At 38.9% G+C, this 15421-nt stretch overlaps 1 protein-coding gene across 3 annotated transcripts in view; it reads left to right on the top strand.

Moving 5' to 3' along the window:
- CDIN1 (CDAN1 interacting nuclease 1) overlaps window positions 1-15421 on the top strand; it is a 218416-nt gene that overhangs the window by 42524 nt on the left and 160471 nt on the right. For all 3 annotated transcript variants that reach the window (XM_037056120.1, XM_037056119.1, XM_037056121.1), the window contains exons 2-4: window positions 5190-5235; window positions 6123-6187; window positions 13186-13246. In XM_037056120.1, the coding sequence (XP_036912015.1) occupies window positions 5190-5235; window positions 6123-6187; window positions 13186-13246 (172 nt within the window). The remainder of the gene's footprint in view (window positions 1-5189; window positions 5236-6122; window positions 6188-13185; window positions 13247-15421) is intronic.

Raw genomic sequence — 15421 nt, 5'->3', positions numbered from 1 at the left:
GGAATTGCATATGGACTTTCGAGCTCTACTGTCAATCCTAGCTCTTTAATTGTGTATTTAACTTGACTTTCTTCCTTCATTCTCCATCTTTAAAATAAGGACAATAGTACCTACCTTACAGGTTTTTGAGGGTAAAATAAAGTGCTTCAGTATAGTGTCTGGCACCAAGTAGATGCTCATATAAATCGTGGCTATTGTGAGAGAGCTGTTTTGCATGTGGCTTACGTTTGTCAGCAAAATTAATTCAATGCCTGGGATAGTAGCCACTTTTTCTCTCTATATAACACAAGTATAGCTTTTAACGTTTTTTTGATCATCCATTACTACTACGCTTAATGCTGTCACCTGTGTGGTCATTTACAGGGGTACCTGCTGCAGTTAGGCATAAACTGTAGTCGGCATCCTTGATACAAAGTTGGAAATTAGAAAGAAGAAATGGACGAGGTTGTATGACTGATGGTTTTTTTTTTTAACTTCCTCAATTTAGTTTAAGTATTTTTCCTTTATTCTCCACAGGACTTTCCCAGGCTCTTTCCATCACACATTGCAGTTCTTGAAAAAAATAGCAAAGTTAGTGGTACCGTACAAAGTCTTGCTCTTTTATTGAATTCTGTTTTGATTTTGAGTGTTTGGGGAGGCTCTGTGTTTCAAATCTGCACGTAGGTGGGTGTATGAAGGGCATGGGGGTGTGTGAGGGAGGGTGAATGTATTTCTTTCATAGAAAACCTTCCTTGATTAGTACTCTGAGTCAGTAACCACATAAAAACCAGTGATTTAGAGAGGGTATTTGGGCTTTGTACCTGGGAGTTCTCCAAGCCTAACACTTCATCCTACCTTATCTCCTTTAATTGGTTTATTGCTCCCAGAGTCCCAGAAATGACACTTATTTTATTCAGATAATTTTGAGCCCAATAGAGTTTAGATATTTATACCTCCAGATTCTGTAGCAAAAGGAGCTTGGAAATTAAATAATGGTATTTATTTCTTTATGGTCATTTCCAGAGGCTGGGTACTCGAGAAGAGGAAGGACACGAGATGTGCAGTATCATCTTCCTTAAGATTCTGCATTGTTGAAGTCTCCACTTGGGAGCATGAGGATTTGCTCCTCATATGAATGTTGCAACAAAGTGTGTGCTGAGCTCCGCCCTTACCTATAGTGTAACCATGTTACCCTCATTTTCTCTGAGATCCTTCAGGTTAATGGGTGTCTTAGCGGAATGAGTTTGGGGACATGTTGAGTTAAATGCTATAGGGCAGGGGTGTCAAACTCATTTTCATCGGGGGCCACATCAGCTTTGTGGTTGCCTTCAAAGGGCTGAATGTAATTTTAGGACCATATAAATGTAACTACTCCTTAACAGTTAAGCGAGAGGTTGGTGCTGCCGCCTGGTAGAAACAAGGTGGAGGGTTAGTTTTGGGCCATGGGCCTTGTTTGCCACCTGTGCTATATAGGGAACTGTTTTTGTTTTGGGTTTTTTTTTTGCCTATTTATACTTACATGGCATCTGAAGTGTCTTGAATACCATATGAAATGAGGGTTAACAGTACCCCATCAGTGTTTAAAATCTGTATGGAAGAATTATACACACACTAATTTATGATCTCCAGTCACATCGATTTACTGGCACAGTGATAGAGGAAAAATTTTAAGGAAGTCAAATATAGTAGCTGCCAGCTAAGAAGAGATTTAGAAAGTGTGAAAATGGACAGCCCCTTTCACGTCTGACATTACATCCCTTCCACATACCCTCATAATGGAGTACCCCGTCTCAGAGCCCTCCCTCCATCAGGTCTCCTCCTTGCAAGGCACATAGAAGCCTGTTGTTGTTTTTTTCTTTGCTTGTTTGTTTGCTTTTTTTTTTAAAGCATGTATTATCACTCAAAAGAAGTATGTATGGGGGCTGGTCACTTCAATCTGTGGTCTCTTGAGCAGTTCGACAGTGTCCTTCCTCAAGGACCTGGGCTCTTTCCACTTTCTGTCCTGCTGTCCTCAGTGTGTAGGCTTTGTCCTCATGCTTGTTTCTAGGATGGCTGCTGCCCCGTACAGCCATCTGTCACACACCCAGGCAAGGTTCCACAGCCATTCTAGGGGTCCTCCCAACTGCTCCTTGTTCAGACGCGGGGAGGAACTTAATCTGGGAAGGTAGCATGGAGAAAAACACAGGGCTGATTTTTGAAGAGGTTTGAATAATGTATTGGGCATTTGTTCAAGTTAAGTGACTATTTTTGAATATGAAAATGTATATGCTATATAATGGATATACGAAGTCTGTCCAGAAGGCACTCAGCCACATAATATGAAAAATAGAGATATTTACAACTAAGATAAAGATACAAGAAGCATTGTATATAGGGTGATGACACCTCAGTCCCCTTCAAAGTAGGCACCATGGGACTTCACACAGTTCTCCCAGTCACCATCAGCTGCCCTGTTATGTTTTCCTGAAGCTCATTGACAGTCTGAAATCCCTTTCCTTTCAGAGGTGATTTTGGTTTTGGGAAAAGCCAGAAGTTGCAGGGCACCAAATCTGGCTATAGCAGGGCTGAGTCACCTGGGTGATTTGATGTTTCTCAAAAAAACTCTGCATGAAACACGATGCATGAGTTGGACATGTTGTCCTGATAAAGCTGCCAATCACCAGTTGCTCACAGCTATGGCCTTCTGAATCATCCAAATAGTTTACACATAGGAATGATCAAGTTTAATGCAAAATTGGATGCAGACTCTTTGCTCTTCTTGCTCAGTCATTTGCAACTTCCACACAGCACACGTGCTCATTCAACAGCATCTACCACCACCACTGACCAGTACAGTGAAGTCGTCATTGTTCACACATACACATTCCAGTCCACTCCCCTTGGCTGCCAAGTTACATTGATGTTGTACAAACCATTCTTGTTGTACTAACAATAGTTGGACTTTCTCTGGACAGACCTCATATGTTCCAATGCCAGTGCAATCTTGAAATATGTGAGATTTCAGGGTATGATTTACTTCACCAGATCCCCCCAAAACATATGAGTGCTTGACACTGTTCTAATTTGAGGGAGAGTTGTATATATATGTTGAAAGTTTCTTCTCAGTTAAGTCCTGTCTGCCACATTTGAATTTTTATTTTAATGTCATAGGTCCCCATACCCATGACCTTAGGGCACTGTAGATACTGAGTGAATACTACTGATTGATTGACAGTGGTATTCAAGGTTGACCTTTTCAGACTGAACACATTGGAAGAAAGAAGTAAATAATACACACTGGAGTCAGTGTCTTAGTTGCATTAAAAGTACTTTCTACTCTTTACGTGTGGGGCTTGCTCAGAACCTGCTCCTATAAGCTTAGCACATACAGGAACAAAGAATAGGCTGGCAAACTACCTCACAGAGGTCATTTAGTTCTCTGCATCTTTATCTCATCAGCCAAACCCAAAGCACTTTGTCCCTAGGTCTGTCTTTCTGTTGTCACCATGTCATTTTCTCATTTCAGGTCGAACCAGGTTTTACTCCCAGCGTAGGCTGGAACCTCCTCTCCAGTCCTCTCAGCCACTGAGACACTGGGTTGCTCCCTAGGGTCCGTCTGTGGTTTTAGTTGAATTCTAAGCAGTTTGAAGACATGATCCCATATGGGCATCTACAGTTACATTTCTTTTTTCTTCTCAATGAAGTTTTCTCCTCTTTATTCCCTGATTTGAGCATGGCAAGCACATTTCTTTCCATCATATTTTAAACATATTGAGACTAACATTTTGTCTACCATTAAAGGTTAACATAAATGTATTTTGCTTTAGAATGAGTAGGGGTCCATTTATTGCATAAAATATCTAATGTATTGGCTTATTCAGTGGCTTGCAAATATTTGGGTTTAATTTTGTCATTTTTTTAGAAGATGGGTCTCAGCTAAAGGCTATATGGTTTGCTTGTGAAACTCAGACAAGTCAGGCATAATAAGATTTTATATACATGTTGACTCTTTCAAGGGTGGTTTTCATTTTTAAAGGGAAGTTGAAAAAAATGGACTGTAGTGAATTTGTAATTGTATTCACTAATTTCTCAGTACTTTTGAGTTATTGAAACCATCCTTTGGTGATTACCATTTTTCCTTAGTAAACATTTATGTATTTTTTTTAACTTACTTTTTGTTATCTAACAAGAGTAGAAAAGGGTTAGGAGCCAAATCTGTAGTGGAATGAAGAAAATGAAAAAATTGAAACAGTGAATAAAGAAATATACTGTCATTGTTTTTATTGTACACTCCCTGAATTACTATGAAGAGCTTGAGATGTTTCATTCTTGAATAGAAAAAAAAATTATTCACAGTGCTTTGGTGTACTTTAAAAGTCAAACTGTTAATACTGTTAACTTGTTCAGATAGCATTTTGTAGGAAAGTATATCAGCGATCATTGTTTCCCAGATACAATCAGGTGGATATATCTACAGAAGGTGATCAAAAGGAGTAGCAATAGGCCATTGCTACATTATTTTTAGAGATAGAAGTATTCTGTTCCATTTTTAAACGTTAACAATTGTGAGAGAAAAAGCCCCACTCGGGAAGAGGGTTTTCCAGGTTGTTTCGCTGGCAGGTGCGGAGTCTTCGCTGAAGAAGGCGGTCTTCGGGAATGATGCACTTCAAGGACCTCCGCTTCCTGCGGTGAAAGCTGCTATTTTCAAAGCACAGCAGTGTCAGTGGGAATGTTCCAAGTGGCCTCGGTGCTGCTTCTAGTGAGGACCAAAGTTTCCCCCTGACTCTGAGACAGTCTCAGAAGAGGATACCTGTCTGCTAACAAAACAAGTTTCGGAATGTTTCCAACAAATGCATTGCACATTTCCTGTTGTTTGTGGGACTTAACTCTCATTTACTAATGGAATAAACCTTACCTGGTTTGGGCCCCTTTTAACATCACTGCATGCTACAGATGCGATTTACAATCATTGTAAAGTTTTTTAAAGCATCCAAATCATATGCCACTTGGCTCTGAGACCGTCCACATTTCCCCCTTTCCCTTTTTCTCTCTCCTTGACCTAGCAGCAGGAAGCCTTTGTCTGAGGTGTTCATCTGGAACAACTTTTCCACACTTGTTTTCGTGTTCTGTTAGATTACAGGGCAGCAGGCCTACCTTTGAAGCTCCTTTCTCTTTTGTTTCTTTGCCGTGCACTCCAGTAATTAACTTTGTCCTTCTTTTATTTGTTCCAGTCAATCGCAGGCCACTCTGCTGAGCATCTTCTCCCAGGAGTACCAGGTTAGAAGTTTTCTCCTTTGTGAGGGTTGACAGGTGCCTAATTGAATGATGAATGTCCCTTTATTTCTTTGTAATTGAACTGCCAGCTCTCTGATTGGGTTGGAGGATGTTCTCCTTTCCACATCAAGCACCGCCTGCGTCTCAGTGGAGGCCTGCCAAGCCTACCCATCCATCTGTCTAATAACATCTAGCCTTTGCTTATTTGGTGGACCTGTAATAAATTATGCTAAACCATTATTATTCTGACAATAATAATTTCCCTGTGTTGCGCGGTTCCATGTGCTAAATGTTTGCTGACTTGCGCTGTCAGTGCCGCTTCCCGTTGCTGACGGAGATGATGATAAATGACCGTTGCTGGAGTGGCAGAAGGCAAGAGAGGCAGAAAATGGAGTCATTTATCATGAGATGACAGATGTCAGTCAAGTGGCAAGTCTCGATGGAATTACTTTTTGTAGTTTTCAAATAAGTTGTTTTTAAGCAATGTTCGTCCTGGTTAAAAATGGCAATTGGATTGTGAAACCAGAGTGCAGAGGACTCAGATGGAATTGAATTGAAGGAAAATGAATACAAAGGTTTTCAAGGGAACAAGTTTTTCTTTGCCCTCTGCAACCCTAAGCAAACTTATTTAGATTCAATTGCTCTGACCCTGTTGGCTTTTACATACGTACTGTACCTTGTGGTGCCGTCTGAAGACATCCCTGCCGAGCAGTGGAGGTTAAAATGCGTAGGTTCATGGAGCAGAAGGGAAAAGACCTACCACCACCCAAATCCCTAAACTGTTGTTCAGTTTGCCCTGAGTGTGAGACATGGGGATGAAGAAATATGTCGCTTTTGTTCTTGAACCTCAACTGTGACACAACATAAAGATCTTTTCTGTTTTGTTTCAGAAACATATTAAAAGAACACATGCCAAACATCATACTTCAGAAGCGATTGAAAGTTATTACCAGAGGTATGACCTGCCTGCCCCACTAGAGGGTATCATAGTACCTATTAATTGTAATCATAATTATGAATAAATTAGGTTACTAAATGAATTTTCTGTATAATATTCGAAAGCATTTTATTTTAAGTCTGTTATTTAAGACTCTGCATATATTTTTGAGTGATTTCTCCAATGCTGTGCTTTGCAGATTTAAAGAATAGAGTAAGACTGCCTTGATTCGGTGTGTGTGTGTACAGACTCTGTAGGCAGTCAGTGCAATGTTATGAAATCTCCTTCCACTGCTAGAAACTTTCATAAGTGCCTGTCTTGTGTAGATCCATAGGTTCATGTATACATATACCTCTGTGTATAAGTTCTCAAACCAATTTTCATTTATTTCTTTCTATCATCAAGTTGAAAAATATATTAGAAAATAAAACTGAATTTTGGTGCAGTCGTGTTTTTCATCATAGGTAATGGGTTAGCCATTACAGGGGGAAAAAGACATATAGCAAGTAAGGACATGGAGATATACAATAATGTACAACTGTCACAAAATAGAAGTTTTTTATTTTAGAAAGGAAATCTTGGGCATCAACTCAACATGATAGTGTATGTAGGATATTTAATTCCAGCCTAATTTATTATAAATAGTTTTCAAACTCAGGTCTAAAACAAACAGAATATTTTAAAAACTATTTTTAAAAAGTTTTATTCTCTTTGTAATATGACTAACTTATAATGGTAAATAGTAATGAATTCCATGAGAAGTTGTTGGCTTCTTAAATATTTCAAGGGCATATTGGAAAGGAAGATTATTTGAATATATGCTCTTAAATTATTACATGTAAGACTGACAGATCAACCTTTCCATGGTGCGAGTGACACTACTAATTTTAGATAAATTTTTATGCATGAAAATTTTATGAATGAAATTACTGTACAGTTAAAATACCAGTGTCATGCTTTTATAAGGTCATTTTTTAAGAATTGAGAAGTTATTGAAGTTCTCTTTTTAAAAAATTATACATTATTCTGTATACACTCAAAGATACATTCAGTTTTCTCTAGTAGTATCTATTAAAGAAAGAAAGGTGAACACACACACAACTTTTGTGGCTAGGAGAATTTCTCTCTAAACAAGTCTTTTTAAAGTGTGAATTGATTTACTCAAAAGTCATAATCTCCTTAATGAAATCAACATGTAAATTAAAGTCATAACCCAAATCATACACATAAGATTAAGAATGGCTTGTGAACGTCTATGAAGCCAACGACTGTTTTGGCATTCAGGCCCTCCAAAGAAAAACTGAAAAGTTATTTACATGTCAGCAAGATATCCTTGCTTGTAAACTTATAGTTGTGGGCCATCATTGAAAAGTATGGTTCTATGTCCAGATTTGAAAGCCTTGTTAACTTAAGAGAAGGGAAATGGGAACATCACTAGGACTTTGGAGACCCACTGTGAGGCCAGGGGTCTGCTCTGACAACCATTTTTCTCATGGTGTAGAGGCTGCTTCAGTAGATGATTTCCAAGATCTCTAAGAGCTGCTTTTTAAGATCTTGGTTTCGTGAAGAAGCACATTTAATTATTAAATTATGAACATACTTTATTGGATTATCTGTGTAGTTTAAGCCAGAAATAAAAATCTTTCCTTTTTGTATGGTTACTAAAATGATGAACAGTTGAGCGGGTAATAATGAGAATACAGAAATATATTTGTATTCCTTTACATTTATTTAAATGTGAGAGTCTCAATTGTTTCAAGGAGACTTGAACCCTGAAACCAAAATGCAAAGTTAGGCTGTAATGGACAGACTAATGTGAAAGCAGTCTGACTAGCCTCCCACTTTGCCGTGCTCCCTGACTTTCTGCCCTGCACTTTGTGCTCAGAGACAGGCCGTGTTGTTGCCTTTCAGATGGACTGACGTTGCAGGCCTCTTAGTCCAAATGTGCAGATTCTATGGCCTTGTGTTCTCTAAGGTGAATTGGCCTTGAGATAGATTTTTTTGTTTTCCAGCTCATTAGAATTAAGGAAAATTGTATTATCTCAAGACATAGCTTAGCAACTTGACAATGTTAACAATTTCTTTTTCTTTTTTTGTTTTTATAAAAGCAATACTAACCTATTGTGAAAATGAAGCACATTTGTGATGATTAAAAAAAGGAATGGATGATAGCTCATAATTGTGGTGCCCAAACATGAGCTCTGCAGTATTTTTTATTCTACACTTTTCTCAGTCCCTGTTTGTACTGATGAGGTCATACTATATATGCAACTGTGAATCCTGAATTTTATACTTGGAAAAATGTATATGACACACTGCCATTTTGTAGAAAGCTTTTGTAAGCATTTATTGATTGCATCACTTCATCATATGAAAGTATAATTTACTGATGAATTATTCTTCTGTGGAACATACATGTTTTCAATGCTCTGATATTTTAAAAACTATGATAAACATTTTGATATATAAGTATTTACATTTTTTATTGGTTTCTTAATATTTCTATATCTATAGTTATTGGTGCAAACAATGAGCATTTAAATATTTTATTATATATTGCCAAATGACTATTTAGAAAGCTTGTGATGGTTTCCTAGTAGCAATTTTAGAGAATTCCCAAGTCTCTCTGCATTCTCGATAGCATTGAGATGATTTCTATTCAGAATTTGAAGTCTGGATTTAAAAGCATATAATCCATAGTGTGATTCCATTGTGGGTATCTGAAACTTCACAGTATCAAAATATCATAGAAAATGTTTTCTCAAACATTTTTTTAATTTAATTCTTGTTCAAGTACAGTTTTCTGTCTTATATTCCCAGCCCTGCCCCCCAAGTGCTCCCCACCTCCCTCCCATTTCCGCCCCCCACCTTAGTTATTGTCCATGTGTCCCTTTGTACTTGTTCTTGTGAGTCCTTCCCCTTTTCCCCTGTGATTCTCTCCCTTTTCTCCTCTGGTCCTTATCAGCCTGTTCCGTATTTCAGTATCTTTGGTCATATTTTGCTTGTTTGTTTGTTTTGTTGTTTAGATTACTGTTAATGGTGATATTGTTTTCTCAAACTTTTGGATTATTAAGGAAATTCCTCCAGTTCTATACATATATATGTTGTGTATGTATAGTCACAGCTTGAATGTTTATTTTGAAAATAATGCCCCTGTATGGGTGGCATTTTATTTCCAAATGAGAAACATACTTGATAAAATGTGTTCACACACAGAGACACACTCACAAATTGCTCAGATTTGCATGTCCCCATCAACAGTGAAGTTTGGAAGTATTGCCTCACCTTTCTCTCCTCCCCCAGCACGCACTGTGTGCAGGCAGCTTCATCAGCTTTAGAGAATCAAATCAATTGAATTTCATTCAATTGGTCATTTCTCTAAGTTTCACCATTATAGTTACCATGGAAACATTATTTATTTATCTTTAGAGGGGAAGGGAAGGAGAGAAGGAGAGAAGTATCAATGTATGGTTGTGTCTCATGTGTCCCCTGCTGGGAACTGGCCTGCAACCCAGGCATGTGCCCTGACTGGGAATCGAACCGCGATCGTGTGGTTTGCAGGCCCGTGCTCATTCTACTGAGCTATGCCAGCCAGGGCTATTATCATGAAAATTTTAACGACCAAATAACCTTGCCTTATATTTAAAATCAGTACATGGTATTTTAATCTTAGATGCTAATATATCTTACACACTCAAAAAAAACCACCATAAAACGGACCTTCTCTGAAAAAAGGATGGTTTCACCCACAAGACATACATTTGAGAGTCCTCCTGTGTCAAAACTACAGGGTAACATATATCTTCTGTGCAAAGTAGTTTTTATTTGCAAATACACATTAAGAAGAGAGTCCAAGTCACCTGAATGCAGTGTTCAGGACCACATCTCTATGTCCCAGTTGTGATTTAGACCTTTGCTGAGGATCTGGTAGGGGAGGTTCAGCATTCATTTGTGTAACCCTAACCGGAAGCAGCTCCAAGTTTAGTTGGAGAGAGAAAGAAACCATGTGAAAAGTCTGTGCTGTAAGTTTATATAGGATGTTTTGAGGATGCAGAGCAGGGTAAGATTGGGAACTTCTGATTGTGGTCCTTATTGAATATTTTCTGTAATTAGCATGCCTCTGATTGCATATCTAAAAATATGAAAGAACTGTCACTCTATGTGGGGGACAATTAAAGTTCTCTGAAAGGACAAATACAACTTCAAATTAATTTTAACTTCTTTCCCCTAGCACTTCTGAAGGGTTATAGTATGTAGTTGGGAAGCAGACTGGGGAACAAGCACATTTAGAAGCAGGTTTACCCTTTTCATTGTATGAGAGCACCCCAGTTGATGTTGGTTGATGAGGATTCCATTTCAGAACTTCTCTGCTTGGCAGCTAGGAGAGCACAGATGGGTCTCATCAGTGCCCTGGGCTTTGGTTTTTGTATGTGGCCAACTGGGAAGCTTTATCACTCTCTCAGTTAAGAATTTCTACTTACGAACATGCTTTGATATTATATAGACTGTACAGACAGAATGAGTTATTACTGTTGTTTGACCATCTCCTGTTACTTACACTTAATAGAAACGTTCCATTGATCATTTCTAGGATAATGATTGATGCGGGGTTTACACGAAACCGTGCCATTTGGACTCAGCAACAATGCTCTAGGTAGAGGCAGTGGTCTGGGGTCCAGCTACTCTCTTGTTGTTTCCAACAGCTGTCACAGGCTGGGCTCTGGCCACACTAGAGCCTTTCCTGGTCCTTGGACACTCGAGCACATTCCCGACATCTGCACACACTGTTATCTCACTTGGCTTCCCCTTCCTGATGGCGGGCCACTGCCCCTCTTGCAGGGTTGTACTCAGTGTCACTTCCTTAGAGATGGGCTTCCTGACCAACCCATACAAGTTTGCATTTCATTGTAGCATTTATATTATATTATGTATTTATTTCTTCGTCTTTTCATTGTCTGTTTGTCCACTATATAATACAACCTCTGTGATGGTAGAAGCCATAGAAGTTCATGAGGAATAAGGCCCGGCACAAAGTATTCGTGGAATAAATGAATGTTGAGTAAAAAGTTGCAAAGTCACTCTAATATCAGTATAGGCCTAGCAGCTCTGACCCAGAATCTGAACCCCTAATGGATGTGTACTCTGGCTGCTTACAGACACATGAGGAGCTGGTCTGACTTGACCGAGCTGATTGGTCGGTCATTCCTTCAGCAGGCCTATGAGTGCGGTGGGAATGTTGTGACTTGATGGGAGGTTCCTACCAGACCTGTTTCCCGGGGAGGGGGCGGGTCTCTAAATCATGCTTGCCATTTTTTCTCCTCCTTTCTTCTGAAACTACTTATTTCCCAGTTAGAGTCTCAAACAATTAATTCAAGAAAGGCCCCAACATATGGAAAATGGACTTGTTAGAATTACTTTGAAGTTACAATGATTCTGAGACTCTCTACCTTGAATAAATACGCTTTTATTCCACTTAGTTTATACAAAAACTTTTATAAGCATATTTGGTTTTTTAAAAGATTTTATTTATTATTTTTAGAGGGGAAGGGAAGGAGAAAGGGAGAGAAATATCAATGTATGGTTGCCTTTCATGCATCTCCTGCTGGGAACTGGCCTGCGACCCAGGCATGTGCCCTGACTGGGAATCGAACCGTGATCATGTGGTTCACAGGCCCGCGCTCAATCCACTGAGCTACACCAGCCAGGGTGCATATTTGTGAAATAATATAGTTTAATATCTGCTTCTGGCATTTTTTATAAGACCTCATCTGACTTTGATTTTTACTATCAAACAAATATTGTTAATTTATTCACTCAAACAGTATACTATAGGGACAGTGTCCATATTTAATTATATTTTCTTGCCCACTATGGCTTTAAAAATCATTTAATTTATGAAAAATATACGTGAATAATATCATTTATTAAAGAAAAACTATGTATGTGTAATATAATCACCTATTATAAGCCTAGAACTGTGCTAGGCTTAATAAATTGAACAAAATACAATTCCTCTACTTTGGTGGGGCTTTCAGCCTTGTAGTGAGGGATGGGTTGAAGTAGACAGGTAACCAGGCAGATACAACACGCTGTGTTAAGTGATGGGGAGGTGCACGGGGTGCTCCCTGGTTGTACACGAGGGACGCTTAACTAACTTACTTCTGGTTCGTGGCAGATTGAAGTGGGGGCCATGTAAGCAGACCCAGGAGTTCCCCAGGTGAAGGCTGGAGAGGGGACTGTCACTGGAAATGGGGCTGGCCTGATAGAATGGGTAGCAGCCAGTTTTTGAAGAACTGCACAACTGCTTGTTAAGTGGTTATAGGTTAATTTTGAGATTTAATGTGGGGCCTGTAAAGTATTTTAAAGAGGAGGATGCATTCAAATTTTTGTTTTAAAAAAAACACTTTGTCTTTCATGTGTGGGATAGATTATGGGGATTTTTTTCCTTTTTTTTTCTTTTTAGTGGAATTACAGGATGAGGCGGGCTGGAGGTTGGGACAGAAATGCAGAGCAGATAAGGTGATGTCGTTTGTTGCCTATTAAAGATGTCCTGACCCACTGATGACAAGTCTGCTCCATTTCTCCCTTAGTAAGGTGTCAGCCAGTCCTGGGAAACAAAAGTAAACAAAAAGGCGATACGGGTTCACGGGCGCTTTTTTCAAGGGAACTCATTTCCTGTCCATGAGATGGTTGTGGTATGGATGAAGCCGGGTTGCTGGGGACAGTTCTTTTCAAAATCACCTGTGTCCCCTTCCCATGTTGGGAAGTGAAAGCAGGGGAGACCAATGCGTTCACACCTCCTGCCCCCAACTTCTGTGAGTATCCAGTTATCCAGTGGTTTGGAGGTAAGTTGTTGTGTTGCCTCTTCCCCGTGGAAGCCTTCCTGTGACAGCAGCATACTGCAGAGCTGAGCGTGGCATTTGCCCAGGAGAAACGTGTCCACACAGGGGATGCCGACAAGTCTGTGCTGGCCTTTTCTTGCCACTGCATTACCGCCTGGCTTTGTCTGTATCTAGGTACCTGCATGGAGTGGGGGAACACGGAGCGGCCCCGGTGCTCCTGGAGCTGGCCAATGAGGTAATGTTATTGTTATTGTTATTGGTATCGTTATACCTGCCTAAAACCTAGGGGTCCTATCTGGAGTGGCTTTGCTCAGAATTATAATTAACCTTTGGGAAAAGGAGATTTTGAGGTACACTAGACATTTAAATTGCTCCCTAGTCTGTTTGTACTTTTAATAATTGGATAAAGAACCTCCTATGTTAATAAAGCAGGTAATATAATTAGTCTGCTTCTTCTGAGGCAAACGTATAAACAACTTCTTGATTTCTTACTTTGTGGGAAATTTTAACCAAACAGCTCAGGACATGCTCTTCTTTGGAAGTGTTGTCTTAATTTACTGTGAGAAACACCTGTGTCAAGTGGAGAGCTCTGTGCCAAGAAAATCTTTGCTAACTATTATAACAATGAGGAGAGAAATTGTATACTTAAAGATGTAACATTTACTCGATTCATTTTTTGTTAGCAAACATTCATTATAATAAAAGATATGTGCCTTGTGGAAAAGTCTCTTTATATGAAGAAGCATACTGTTCCTGTTAACAGCAAGTACAAAGTGATATATTGAACTTATTTGTTAACTCTGATCTGCTTCTGTTTAGGGAAACAAATAATAGTCTTACAGTTGAAAAAGGAAGCCCTAAAGATTTCCCATGAATGAAGAAGCTGTAAAAAGTTCATAATAGTTGCAGAGAGCATACTGAAAAAATAAAATATTTAATTCGTAAACTTTAAAATATTTATCCACTGTAATAAGAGCAATACAATATTTAGTCTGACTTGGAACTACTTATGCAAACCTCATAGGGATAGAATGAAATGTACACTGTTTTCATGTTGCATTATAATGGAAAACATAGAAGCAAGGCAGAAAATGTGTGTTTGCATTAAAGATGACTCGGTACTGTGAGCATTAAGTGTTGCAGTAGCAGCAAGTTCTACATGTTACATTAGCAAGGAAGGATGGCTTCTCTCACAGCTTCTGTCTGCTGTACACCACTGCAGTCAGCAAGTGAGCAATTACCTATCAGTTACTGGAGGGCTTTAATAGTCCAGGCAATGTCTATACCATCTGATAGGATAGTTAACACATGGGATGCATTTCTCTTCTCCTAGCAAAACTTGTATTCTGTTCCTTTTTTTTCTATTTCTAGAGCAAAGTGGCTTTTAAGTGTCTTCAGAGTTGTTTGTTGCAAGTCAGTTCTGTTAAGCAATGGAAGGTATTTCACAACTAGGATTCAGAGATTGTCGTTATGAAAAGGAAGAGTGAGCTAGCAGCTTCTAGGTGCAGCATCTAGGAAGAATGTGATGCATTTTAAGAAACGTGGTGCTCATTTTTACAGATGATATTGGTGGAGCAAGTTTTATATAGTCGCAGTTTATATTCATTTGAATTGTTAAGGGGTATTTCCGATGAGCTTAGCTTATTTAGCTGACCTCAACTTCCGTCTTCTAGTAGTAGTATGGAAAATTTTAACCCACTAACACATTTTTCTATGTCAATAAACCTGTTATTTACTGTGAATATATAGCAATATTAAACCAAATAAGTATTTATTTAAAGATTTTCCCTCTTTTTTGGCTGCAGATTAGTAAAGGGATAATTGTGCTCTGAGGGATTGCTAACCCATTAGGGAAATTTGGGAATGACTGGTATCTGATTGTGGCTTCTCAACAACCAAGCTGCCATTTTTATGTGATAGTTAATACTTAAATGACATATGCTTGCATCTGGTGACAACTGATGTGATGGTAGTGCTTTATGAGTCGGTATGCATGTAACCAGTGGAAACTGTAAAAACCGAGGGGAAATGTGTAACATTGGCACATCCGTGTGCAGCAGCTCTCTCGAACAGCAACACTATGCTATTGTTGCTTTGGGAGTAGGAACTATATGTGGTCATCGTTGATTTTATTAATGTCTTGATGCCAATTTTTCTATTTCAAGGCTAAAATGGACATTTTAGGAGATCTTGCTTTGTTAGTAATAATAAGATCAGTCATTCTGTTCTCTGCACACAAATATTTTCAAGTGAGATTTGAAGCACTATGAATTTTACTTACATGCTAAATTCTGACATGAAGCATGATGGCCCTATTTCAGAGAAAGATGGACACATGATTAATATGAAAATTAGGGAGATGCAAGTACCTGAACTAATAAGGTAGTCCTTATTCAGGCTGGACTACCTT

The sequence above is a fragment of the Sturnira hondurensis genome, unplaced genomic scaffold (genome assembly GCF_014824575.4).
Source record: "Sturnira hondurensis isolate 20B ecotype Veracruz unplaced genomic scaffold, ASM1482457v3 Scaffold0008782, whole genome shotgun sequence".
NCBI lineage: Eukaryota > Metazoa > Chordata > Mammalia > Chiroptera > Phyllostomidae > Sturnira > Sturnira hondurensis.
The sequence above is the reverse complement of the archived record's forward strand: the minus strand, read 5'-3'. Positions and strand labels throughout refer to the sequence as shown.